The 12,773-nt window shown below is 43.0% G+C and overlaps 1 protein-coding gene across 8 annotated transcripts in view; it reads left to right on the top strand.

Annotated features, from left to right (window-relative positions):
• The window catches only part of MAK (male germ cell associated kinase), a 74,101-nt gene that overhangs the window by 43,246 nt on the left and 18,082 nt on the right, over window positions 1–12,773 (top strand). For all 8 annotated transcript variants that reach the window (XR_001718248.4, XR_010157892.1, XM_001167665.7 and 5 more), the window contains exons 10-11: window positions 4,061–4,233; window positions 10,529–10,677. Coding sequence is in view for 6 of the 8 variants with exons in the window: in XM_001167665.7 (XP_001167665.2) it covers window positions 4,061–4,233; window positions 10,529–10,677 (322 nt within the window). In the remaining 2 variants the exon portion in view is untranslated. The remainder of the gene's footprint in view (window positions 1–4,060; window positions 4,234–10,528; window positions 10,678–12,773) is intronic.

Raw genomic sequence — 12,773 nt, 5'->3', positions numbered from 1 at the left:
TGTTAAAGACCCTGAGTCCTCTGGTTGGAGCTTGACACGAGATCACTTAAAATTCTAATATGGTTTATAAAAAGAAAAACTTTCAGGATAAAAGTAACCAAGTTTACATGCTACAGTCTTCAGTCTTTTTTCTTTTTCTTTTTTTGAGACGGAGGTTAGCTCTTGTTGCCTAGGCTGGAGTGCAGTGGCACAACCTTAGCTCACTGCAATCTCTGACTCCTGGGTTCAAGCGATTCTCCTGCCTCAGCCTCCCAAGTAGCTGGGATTACAGACGCCCACCACCACGCCTGGATAATTTTTTGTATTTTTAGTAGAGATGGGGTTTCACCATGTTGTCCAGGCTGGTCTTGAATTCCTGACTGCAAGTGATCCACCCGCCTTGGCCTCCCAAAGTTCTGGGATTACAGACGTGAGCCACTGCACCTGGGCTTTTCTTTTGTTTTTTCTTGAGACGGAGTTTCACACTATTTGCCCAGGCTGGAGTGCAATGGCACGATCTCGGCTCACTGCAACCTCCACCTCCCAGGTTCAAGCAGTTTTCTTGCTTCAGCTTCCTGAGTGGCTGGGATTATAGGCACCCACCACCACACCCAGCTAATTTTTGTATTTTTAGTGGAGACCTTGTTGGCCAGGCTGGTCTCGAACTCCTGACCTCAGGTGATCCACCCATCTCGGCCTCCCAAAGTGCTGGGATTACAGGCGTGAGCCACCAAGCCCAGCCTAAAGTTCTTTCAATGCAGAAGAATTCAAAGAAAGAATTTAAAAGAATCGGGTACTCCAGAGTACTGATCCTAAATCTTAAGAATTTTTAACAGTACTTTCATTTTACAGTGTTCTTAAATGCTAAGGAACATGGAGAGAATGGGTTTTTATTTATTATTATTATTATTATTATTATTATTATTATTTTGAGACAGAGTTTTGCTCTTGTTGCCCAGGCTGGAGTGCAATGGCGCGATCTCGGCTCACCACAACCTCCACCTCCCGGGTTCAAGCAATTCTCCTGCCTCAGCCTCCTGAGTAGCTGGGATTACAGGCATGTGCCACCACGCCCAGCTAATTTTGTATTTTTAGTAGAGATGGGGTTTCTCCATGTTGGTCAGGCTGGTCTTGAACTCCTGACCTCAGGTGATCCACCCTCCTTGGCCTCCCAAAGTGCTCGGATTACAGGCTTGAGCCACCGCACCTGGCCAGAACAGGTTTTTAAAGTGTCAGGCATAGTATAAAACTTTTTCTTCCATCTTTTGTTCAGCTCCGGGAGCTCTTCAGTTGCTGTAGTATTTTAGCTGTCCCACTGGGTATACACTCCCAAATGTGTTTGCATTATGGCATTTTAGGATGGAAATCGGTCTTATACAGCACTGTATCTATTTCCTTCCAGTCCCCAACTGCCCCACCAACCTAGATAAGCAAGGCCTCCTTGTCCCCCAATAGCACTAATCACATTCTAAAATACTGTTAATTACTTCTTATGTTTATTGTTTATTTGTCTCTTCCTCTGGAATGCAGCAAGCTCAGTGAGGTCAGGAATGTTTGTCTGTTTATCAGTACAGCCTCAGTACCCCGACCAGTGCCTGCCACATGGTAGAGTCTCAGTAAATATTTGTTCAGTGAATGAAGGAATGAATAATTGCCCACATGACTTGTAAACCACCTCTGGGGTCCTGGGGAGTCCACTTTTATCTTTGGAACAGTTCTGAATATTAGAAAGTTCTTCCTTAATACTGGGTAAAATCTAGTTTTCTAGCTTTTAATGAAGGCTAATCACTTTTCTAGAAAGGCAGCCTTTTGGATATTTGAAAATAGCCCTTATATTATCTGCCGTTTTCTCTAGAGAAACTTCTCCAATTCCCTTAAGGGCTCTGCATATAACACCATTCACCAGTGACTGATAACTCTCAGTTCCTATTATGAATGTGTCTTTAAGTCCCCTCTCATCTTGCTTTCCACTTAGAATGAGGCTGCCAGAGCTAGAGGCAGACAGCAGGCAGGGAATATAGAGCAGGGCGAATCACCTCCGACATTCTAAACCATATGTGCACTCGTGCCACCAATGATGACAGTCCTCCCCATGACCCCTTGGAAGATGCATCAATTGTTGACTCATATTGTGAGGGAAGGAAAGGAAGTTAATATTTATTGAGTAGCTTCCAAGTGCCGTGCATATGCTAGGGACGCTGTGTGCATTCTCTAAGTTAAAGAGAATAACCTAGCCCCCAGCCCCGCCACACACACATACATTTTTATATAGGTGAGTTCCAGAGCTGGGATTAAGTATTGTGTCAACTAAAATTTCTAAGTATACCTGTTTTTTCATAAATGCTTCTCCTAAATTGCATATTCTGTACCTCTGACTTGTGTATTTCATCTCTAGGATTCAAAAAGTTGCAAGACCTTTTACCTCTCCAATTTCTAATTATTTTTGAATCTGTATTTTTTTCTTCTCAGTTTACCCATTCTGCCCAGCTTGTTGCCAGCTATGTATTTGTTTAGTTGTCTGTTTTGCTCCTGAATCTTCATGATGAATAGAACGACCGTGAGATCTTGGGCAGGCTACTAAAACCTTCCTCTAGATTGATGTTGATCCATTTGTTAGTACTGTTGGTCAAGTTCTTCAACTATGTGCTGATCCCCTTTGCTGCCTTCACCCACTGGGCTGAAGTCCACATACACTACATTGAATGAATTCATTGTTTGCCTTTTATGAAAAAGTGTGGTCTATATGAGCTATCACTGTTTTTCCTTAGTGCTCACAAACATCCCCTTTAATAATTGATTTTAGAATCTTTGCCCTCATCCTCTACCAAACTTACTGATGTGGAGTTTGCAAAAATAAATCTTCTACTTTATTAAAAGTATTATATTTGCCCCTTTCCAGTCTTCTCAGCCATACCAGATTCTTGGATATCATTGATATTGTTCAGCAGTGTTCAGCATCAGTACCCTAAAATACAATTCAACAGAAGGGAGGCTCAAACTCAGCTAAGGGTAACCTTTTATTAACCCTACTCATCTGGAGCTTAACATTTTTTTATGCTCTTTATTCTGGAGATTGTTGTGCCTGGCAGAGAAAGTAATAGTGTAGAGAAGCTGGCAAATACTGCTTTTTGTTATCATCCATCACTATCACTGTAACACCATCAGCTTCAAGCAATAGCATGTCCATTCTTTAAGCATCTCCCTGCACCCAACATAGCTGTATTTTCTGAAAATTTTCCATGCTCTCTTCCCTAGTTTTGAGTTGCCTTTTGGATTTTTCTGTTCATGTGCCCCCAAACCACTTTCTGTAAATTTGTATAAAACCAATTCATTGTGTGCTCTGAGCCAGGACTTCTTTCCCATTCCTTATTTCTGTTAATGATGCCTCCATTCTGTGACAGTCAGACTCATACTTCCGTCTCTGTTTCCGTTAGGATTACATTCAGGGACTTATGACAAAAACTCGACCACTGTGGCTTAAACAATAGGGATTGTTGTTCTCAGATAACAAGAAATCGGGTGGTGGGTAGCTGGAGCTCATGAAGCTTGCAGAGGAGGCAGGCTGCTGCTGGCTTCCCGCTCCACCACCCTGAGCAGGTGGCTTTCATTCCTGTGGCCACAGGATGACTGGTGTTCCTTTGGATGTCGTGTCTGCATTCAAGGAGGGGGAAGAGTAAAAGATGCTGGCACATGCCAGCCTTAGTGTCCTTCTCATTAAGGCTGTCCCCACTTAAGGAGGACACTAAGGCTTTGAGAAGTTAAGTGACTTGCCCAAAGAGACATAGCCAAGTCTCAGGTTTCCAGATCCTTCCTGTCAATGAAGAGTCAACTCAGATCCTAAATATTCAAGTCTCTCACCAACCTAGTTCACAGAGATCTCTCCTCTGAACACCCATCATATTTTTGGCATGTACCGCCCATTTTTGTTCATGCTTTTAAATGTGTATATATGTTATGCCCTTACGTGTATGGAACGCTCCTTGAGAATGGGGACTGTTAGTGTCTTACATAGATAGTAGCTTGTGCATGAAAGGCATTCAGTACATGATTAAAGATTATGATGACTGATTTTCCACCACAGAAGCCAAATGGCACACTGAGTCATAAAAGTGGTAGGAGGCGTTGGGGTCAGACTATCTTCAAGTCTGGAGATAGCTGGGAAGAGTTGGAGGACTATGATTTCGGAGCCTCCCATTCCAAGAAGCCAAGCATGGGTGTTTTTAAAGAAAAAAGGAAAAAAGATTCTCCATTTCGGTAAGATTTCAAATTCCTCAGAAAAATATTTTTGCCATGCATTAACTTTATTTTACTCATTAAATATAAATGCATGTAGACCCTAAAAGAAGAAAAGTTTGCTTAACAGGCCAGGCGCAGTGGCTCAGGCCTGTAATCCCAGCACTTTGGGAGGCCGAGGCGGGTTGATCTCTTGAGGCCAGGAGTTTGAAACTAGCCTGGCTGACATGGTGAAACCCCGTCTCTACTAAAAATACAAAAATTAGCTGGGTGTGGTGGTGTGCACCTGTAATCCCAGCTACTCGGGAAGCCGAGACATGAGAATTTCTTGAACCTGGGAGGTGAATGTTGCAGTGAGCCAAGATTGTGCCATTGCATTCCAGCCTGCGTAACAAAGTGAGACTCTGTCTCAAAAAAAAAAAAAGAAAAGAAAAAAATTTGCTTAATATTGGTGCCTTCCACAAAACACAAATCTTTCCACATACTTCTGAAAAGGTAAGAATCTTCTCACAGTAACAATTCTCAGTATTAACAGATGAGTGGGGTGTGTGTGTCTGTGTGTGTGTGTAGAGAGTGTGTCAGTCCGTTTTTGCATTGCTATAAAGAATGTGTTGGCCCATGGTTCTGCAGGTTGTACAGGAAGCATAGTGCCAGCATGTGCTTCTGGTGAGGGCTTTTGGAAACTTAGAATAATGGCAGAAGGTGGCAGAGGATCCAGCCTGTCACATGGCAAGAGAGGGAGCAAGAGAGAGAGGGAGGAGGTCCCAGACTCTTTTAAATGATCAAGTCTTGTGTGAACTCAGAGTGAGAACTCACTCGTTACCGCAAGGATAGTACCAAGCCATTTAAGAGAGATCTGCTCCCATGGTCCAAACACCTCCCGCCAGGCCCCACCTCAAAACTGGGGATTACATTTCAACATGAGATTTAGAGAGGACAGATGTCCAAAAGGTATCAGAGGGGATCTTGTTCCATTTTTACGATGCTCTTGTGAATGACAATCATTATTCCCATTTGAAATTGACATGCCTCGTTGCAGGAAGTAGAGCACCACGTGCCAAGTTAACAGCTTCTTCTGATGGTGTTAAGATTTCACTATCTGCCTCCTCGCTATTCTAAACTTTTTTCAATTATTTTCTGAGCCTTTTCTGGAAGTTTAATATCTCTAGCAGTTTCTTTCCTTTTTATAAGTGAGGTCATCCTTAGTGCATTATTCAGCTTTGAAGTTAGGATGGGTTAAGTTTTGGTGAATATTTTGGAAAGATACTTTCTTTTTTTTTTCTTTTCCTCTTTGAAACAGAAGAATAGAAAGAACAAGTGTGTTATGAGTCAGGAAAACTTCTACAGTAGCTATTTGGCATGACATAGTATGGAAGTCTTCACTTTGGAGCACGAGGAACCTCTAAGGAGTACATATGCTTGGATAATTATTTTTTTTGCTTGGATAACTCTTATGCAATCCGTTTCCAGGTCTTCACATTCCATAGGTACTCTTTCCTAAAAATACATGAACTGGAGGAAAAGCCCACTCAAGTCCTCTTCCACTTTAGCAAAAAAGTCACACCTCTCAGTTATTTCAACTCTTACATGGCATAGGGTTACTAAATAAAGGGACAAATCAGGAAACTGGCTTTCTCTTGGTTCTTGTCTTACAGAAATCGGGTACAGTAGTCCCCTGAATCTGCAGTTTCACCTTCCATGGTTTCATTTACCTGCAGTACAGTGCAATAAGATATTTTGGGCTGGGTGCGGAGGCTCAATGCCTGTAATCCCAGCACTTTGGGAGGCTGAGGTAGGTGGATCACCTGAGTTCAGGAGATTGAGACCAGCCTGGCCAACATGGTGGAACCTCGTCTTTACTAAAAATACAAAAATTAGCTGGGTGTGGTGGCGGGCGCCTGTAATCCCAGCTATGCAGGAGGCTGAGGCAGGAGAAACTTGAACCCAGGAGGCAGAGGTTGTGGTGAGCCGAGATCGCGCCACTGCACTCCAGCCTGAGTAAGAGTGAGACTCCGTCTCAAAAAAAAAAAAAAGATATTTTTGAGAGCACTTTCACGTAACTTTTATTACAATATATTGTTTTAATTGTTCTATTTTAGTATTAGTTATTAATGTTAATCTCTTGCTGTGCCCAACTTATAAATTAAACTTCCTCATAGGTGTCTATGCACATACATATAGGAAAAGATGGGCTGTATAGGGTTTGGTACTATCTGTGGTTTCAGGCATCCTCTGGGGGTCTTAGAACATATCCCCCACACATAATGGGGGCTACTGTATTTTAGCCCATGTTGGAAAGCATGGTGATTTGGAAACACTGAAGCACCAGGCGTTAGTGATGTGTATTCTTTCAAATATACTAAAATGCTCTGTTTCCTCTTTGAAACAGAAGAATAGGAAGAACAGTTGTGTTATGAGTCAGGAAAACTTATCCAGGAGCTCTTTGGCATGGTATAGTATGGAAGTCTTCACTTTGGGGCACGAGGAATCTCTAAGGAGTGCATATGCTTGGATAATTCTTTTTTTTTTTTTTTTTTTTTCTTTTTTGCTTGGATAACTCTTAGGCAATCCGTTTCCAGGTCTTCACATTCCATAGGTACTCTTTCCTAATCTGTGTGTTTAATCCATGTGTTTTCAAAACACATGGATTAAAATTTCACTTATTTTTTTGAGGATCAGAGTGTATTATGGATAAGGTAGTTAAAACTTATTTTATCAAGCCATACCATGAAATACTCCAATTGCAGTCAATCCTCACAATATTTCATCTTATAAAATACTGTTTCTATCTGCTGTTAACAAGAAATAAGGAACAAATTTATGATGAAAAATTATAGATGTCTATTTAAAGATGTGCAGGGAGTTACATAATATAAAAAACAATTATTTGGGTCTAGGAACAGAAGAGTTTGAAGACCACTGATGTAGTATATAGGAGACTTGAAACATTTTTTTTCTTTTTTTTCTTTTTGAGATGGAATGTCGCTTCATTGCCCAGGCTGGAGTGCAGTGATGTGATCTCGGCTCACTGCAACCTCTGCCTCCAGGGTTCAAGCAGTTCTCCTGCCTCAGTCTCCTTAGTAGCTCAGATTATCACAGGCATGTGCCACCACGCCTGGCTAATTTTTTGTATTTTTAATAGAGACAGTGTTTCACCATGTTGGCCAGGCTGGTCTTGAACTCCTGACCTCAGGTGATCCACCTGCCTCGGCCTCCCAAAATGTTGGGATTACAGGCATGAGCCACCGCGCCTGGCGACTTGAAAACATTTTTTAAAACCCATGTCATTCTGATTTCAGCTAAATTTTATTCATAATTATTTATAATTATTCATAATTTATTCATAAATTTTAGTCATATATTTTTGAGGATGGTAGAGGTTTGAATCAAAACCTATAGTTAAGATCAAGATTGTGGCTGTTCATGGTGGCTTACACTTATAAACCTAGCACTTTAGGAGGCCGAGGTAGGTGGGTTGCTTGAGCTTAGGAGTTTGAGACCAGCCTGGGCAATACGGCAAAACTCCATCTCTACAAAAAAATACAAAAATTAGCCAGATGCGGTAGCCCACACCTGTAGTTCAAGCTACTCAGGAGGCTGAGGTGAGAGGATTGCTTGAGCTTGGAAGGCCGAGCCACTGCACCCCACCCTGGGCAACAGAGCGAGACACTGTCTAAAAAAATCAAAAAAAAGATCAAGGTTGTAGTCTATATACCTGTTTCTAGCAAGGGAACAATTAGTAAATTTCTTCAACATCAATTATCCCTTTTCTCTTGAAATTCTTCAGAAAAACTGTATGACAGTGAATTTTTCATGTGGGTATTTCTTCTACATTTTTTTTTTTTTTTTTTTGAGACGGAGTCTCGCTCTGTCACCCAGGCTGGAGTGCAGTGGCGCCATCTCAGCTCACTGCAAGCTCCACCTCCTGGGTTCACGCCATTCTCCTGCCTCAGCCTCCCGAGTAGCTGGGACTGCAGGTGCCCACCACCGCACTTGGCTAATTTTTTTGTATTTTTTTTAGTAGAGACAGGGTTTCACCATGTTAGCCAGGATGGTCTTGATCTCCCGACCTCGTGATCCACCTGCCTCAGCCTCCCAAAGTGCTGGGATTACAGGCGTGAGCCACCGCGCCCAGCCATTTCTTCTACATTTTTATTTTTTGGTATCTTTCAATGGTCCTGTACAATTCTAGGCATATGGTTATTATTATGATCATCATTATTATTAATATACTACCATCTGTTAAGCTCCTGCCTAAACTTTATAATTTTCATACTTCAGTAAAAATATCTGCAGAGTAGGATGCTGAGACTCGGATAGGCTGGGTTTCTTGCCCAAGATCAGGTGAGGATTAATTCAAATCCAGGTCTTTCTCTCTTCTACCCCACACTGCTTCTTTAGCAATAGGAGCTGAATTGGTGAATTGGTGGATTTGTGAATAGGAGGTGAATTGGCGAATTAGTGGAGTGGTGAATAGGAGGTGAATTGGTGAATTAGTGGATTGGTGAATAGGAGGTGAATTGGTGAATTGAACAGACCCTGCCATCCCCTGCTTGGTCTCTCAGGCAGCCAGGGCCTCCCCATAAAGAATACAGAGTACCAAATACTAACATGTATACCTTTTATTTAATGGTTGTCTTATTTTTTTAATTATTATTATTATTGAGATGGAGCTTTGCTCTTGTTGCCCAGGCTGAGTGCAATGGTGCGATCTTGGCTCACTGCAACCTCTGCCTCCCGGGTTCAAGTGATCCTCCTGTCTCAGCCTCCCAAGTACCTGGGATTACAGGTGGCCGCCACCATGCCCAGCTAATTTTTTTATTTTTAGTAGAGACAGGGTTTCACCATGTTGGCCAGGCTGGTCTCAAATTCCTGACCTCAGGTGATCCACCTGCCTTGGCCTCTCAAAGTGCTAGAATTATAGGCGTGAGCCACTGCACCCGGCCTGGTTGTCTTCTTAAAAGTGAACAAAAAGCAAGATATTTATATTTAGATTTATACTTGTATTTATATTCAGTAGATGTTTACTAAATACCTAGTTGGAATTAAGCGTCTCCTCAACTCATCAAATATATGGCAACAGAAATAAGACCTCCAGAGGACTGTAACACATGACAAGTGTGTGCATTTAGTGCCACTAGTGACAGCTGCAGGGAGCTCTGGGAGTTCTGTCTATGGGCAGAGATCCCTCTGATGAGGACAGAAAAGTCTTTTTAGAGTGAGTAGTTTTGGGAATGGGTAGAATTTCAGTTAGTGATATAACAGCAGTGGGCTCAGGGGAAGGGAAAGTTGCCAGAAATGGTGGGACTGTTCCCATTGAAGCAGACGCACCTATGCCTAGAACTGCCCCCAAGCAGGTGGCCAGCAGTTCAAAGGGCCACCCAAGTGAGTATCCATTTCCAAGGGAGCCGACTTGGTGAGTAGGGTTTGGTAGCATGAATTTCTAGGTGGAAACCATGGATGCTTGGAGTTAACAAGTGATGGAAATTGGGCAGTATGTTGAGGCCCCAGCAAAGAAGGAGCCCAGTTGGAGGGTGGTGGGGAGAAGGTTGGTCATGGAGGGCTCATTACAGCACACAGAGGGATGGGCAGCAACACAAAGCAATGGCCGCCTCACGCACTGCTGCCTGGTCAAACAGGCCTCAGGGACAGGCCTCGGGAATGAGACAGAACTAAGCCTCGAAGCAGAAAGTCCTCAGTCCCTACACAGAAACAGGACTGTGGGAGTTAGGGACCAACAGGCAGAGAGTCAGTCTTAATACTAACACCACTAAACAGCTAGCGAGGTGCTTAGCCACTGCACAAGTCTGTTCTGGCTGAGACACAGGCATGTCTCCACAAATACCTATTTTCTGTGCCTGACACTAGGGTGACTGGAAATTGTATACGGGAGCTTTTCTAGCACTTCTTTCCCCATTTCAGTTTTTTAGGCCATCCAAACCATGCCCCAAACAACCTCATTGATTGTAAATTATTTTAGTCAACAGGTGAAGATGGGTGTTATTTCCCTCTCAACACACCAGTTTCCCACGTTATGAATCCAACTGCAGCAGTTGCAGGACAGATAGAAACATGTTACACACAAGTAAATTGCTGCTCAGTTATAAAGGTTCCTGTCACATACTGTCTGGTATCAGAAATGAGTCTGTGCACGACCCAATATCTACGCGGGTGGACGGGAAGTTGTCATTTAGCCAAAAGACTGATGGAAACCATTTAAGTGAGGTCAGATTGACTGGCTTAGGAAGATGTGCAGAGGGTGGGCGAGATCCTCTCGTTGTTCGTGCTGTAATGCTACCTTTCATTGGCTTTCAAGGCTTCCAGAGCCAGTACCCTCAGGCTCCAACCACTCGACAGGGGAAAACAAGAGCTTACCTGCTGTTACTTCCCTAAAATCTGATTCTGAATTGTCAACTGCTCCAACCTCTAAACAGTACTACTTGAAACAATCAAGATATCTTCCAGGTAAGTAGAGCAAAGAAAATGTTTGCTGCTAACTAGAGTATAGATAGGTCAGGTTCAAGTGTCTTGGAATCTCCAAAGAAAGGGCAGCAGTGAAGTAAAAAATCTAATCACAGAGCTCTTTGGTAGCTCAGTCTGTCACCAAGGACATTTCTGGACCTCCTGTTTCTACCACTAGTAGAATTCTGCTCAAGAAATGCTTAGGAGCAAAAATCAAGATGATGAATATGCTTCCAGAAAACACCAACCCCCACCCCCCACCAAAGCTATGCATTCAGTAAATCCTAAATTTTATTAAACCAATTCTATGCCCCCATTACAACTTTTTATAAAATGTAGATTTTCAAATACTCTTTCCTAAATGATCTGGTGTACATTTTTTTGTTTTTTTGTTTTTTTTGAGACAGATTCTCGCTCTGTCGCCCAGGCTGGAGTGCAGTGGCGTGATCTCGGCTCACTGCAACCTCCACCTCCCAGGTTTAAGCAATTCTCCTGCCTCAGCCTCCCGAGTAGCTGGGACTACAGGTGCGAGCCACCACGCCTGGCTAATTTTTGCATTTTTAGTAGAGATGGTGTTTCACCGTGTTAGCCGGGATGGTCTCGATCTCCTGACCTTGTGATCCACCCGCCTTGGCCTCCCAAAGTGCTGAGATTACAGGCGTGAGCCACTGTGCCCAGCCAATCTGGTGTATATTTTTAAAAGATTCTGCCTGCTCGGAAGAGCATGCTGGGAACTCAAGAGAGGCAAGGACACTGGTTAAGAGGCCACTGCTTATGTCCGGATGGGATGGGGTAATGTAAATGGCTGGTTCCAGAGTGGAAGTGGCAGAGGTACAAGTGGGCAAAATCTAGACATGTTTCGGTAGTGGAACCAATAGGACTTGTGGGTAGATTGGTGGAAAGAATTAGTGGCAGCATCTGAGGTTTTGACTTGGGAACTGGGTGAACGGTGGTGACTTTAGCTGAGAAAGGGAAGATTAGAAGAGGAGAAGATTGTGGAAGTAGAGAATGGAGAGCTGAGTGCAGGATGCCTGTTAAACATCTGAATTGATCCATCTAATGGGCGCCTGGGTATATGAATCTGGAGCTTGGGAGAAAGATCTGGACAGACAGTGGGGAGTTTATCATGTGCCTGCAAATAGCATTTTCTCCTCTAAATCCAAATAAAAAGGAAATGTTTCAATTCAATTTAATCTAAAAGATAATCCATTTTTAAATCGTCCTGTATCTACACAGATACATCTTTAATCCAGTGAAGGAGAAGATGATCTTTTTCTTTTGTGTTTTTGTGGGCATGGTCATTTATAACTTTCTAAACACGAGTGGGCCACTGTTTAACTGAGGAAGATTTGCTTTTCACATCTAAGTCTCCTGAAGCAAGACACAGTCTCCATTTCCCAGAAGCTTGTTTGGGAAGATGGGGTACGGCAAACAAGAGAAAAGGTTGAGACTGGATTGCCAGCAAAAGATGGATCTGTAACACACTTCCCTGTGTACCTTTTAGGCAAACATAGAAATTTCAGTTCTAAGAATCCAGCTGGGGCTGGGCACAGTGGCTCACACCTTATAATCCCAGCACTTTGGGAGGCCGAGGTGGGCGGATCACCTGAGTTCAGGAGTTTGAGACCAGCCTGACCAACATGGTGAAACCCCGTCTCTACTAAAAATATAAAAATTAGCTGGACGTGGTGGTGGGCATCTGTAATCCCAGCTACTCGGGAGGCTGAGGCAGGAGAATTGCTTGAACCCGGGAGGTGGAGGTTGCAGTGAGCCGAGATGGCACCGCTGCACTCCAGCATGGGCAACAGAGCAAGACTGTGTCAAAAAAAAAAAAAAAAAAAAAAATCCAGTTGGGACCCTCTTGCTGTTAGTAATTGGGGAAAAGAAAAAAAATGAAAGCAAGTAGAGGGTTTAGAGATGAATGGGAGAGAAAACAGAAGGCATGGTGGGTGTATAGGTTTAGCCACAGGTGTTGAATAGGTTGATATAAACTTACAGGGGTTGAATTGAGGCTTTAGGACTGCAGTCCTGTGCTGATTTGTAAGGAGGAAGACACGTATTTGAGAGGTTGAAGAAATTGGCATGAAGCCATCAAGAAC

This window comes from Pan troglodytes, chromosome 5 (genome assembly GCF_028858775.2).
Source record: "Pan troglodytes isolate AG18354 chromosome 5, NHGRI_mPanTro3-v2.0_pri, whole genome shotgun sequence".
Taxonomy (NCBI): Eukaryota; Metazoa; Chordata; class Mammalia; order Primates; family Hominidae; genus Pan; species Pan troglodytes.
This window is presented reverse-complemented; position numbering and strand designations above follow the sequence as displayed.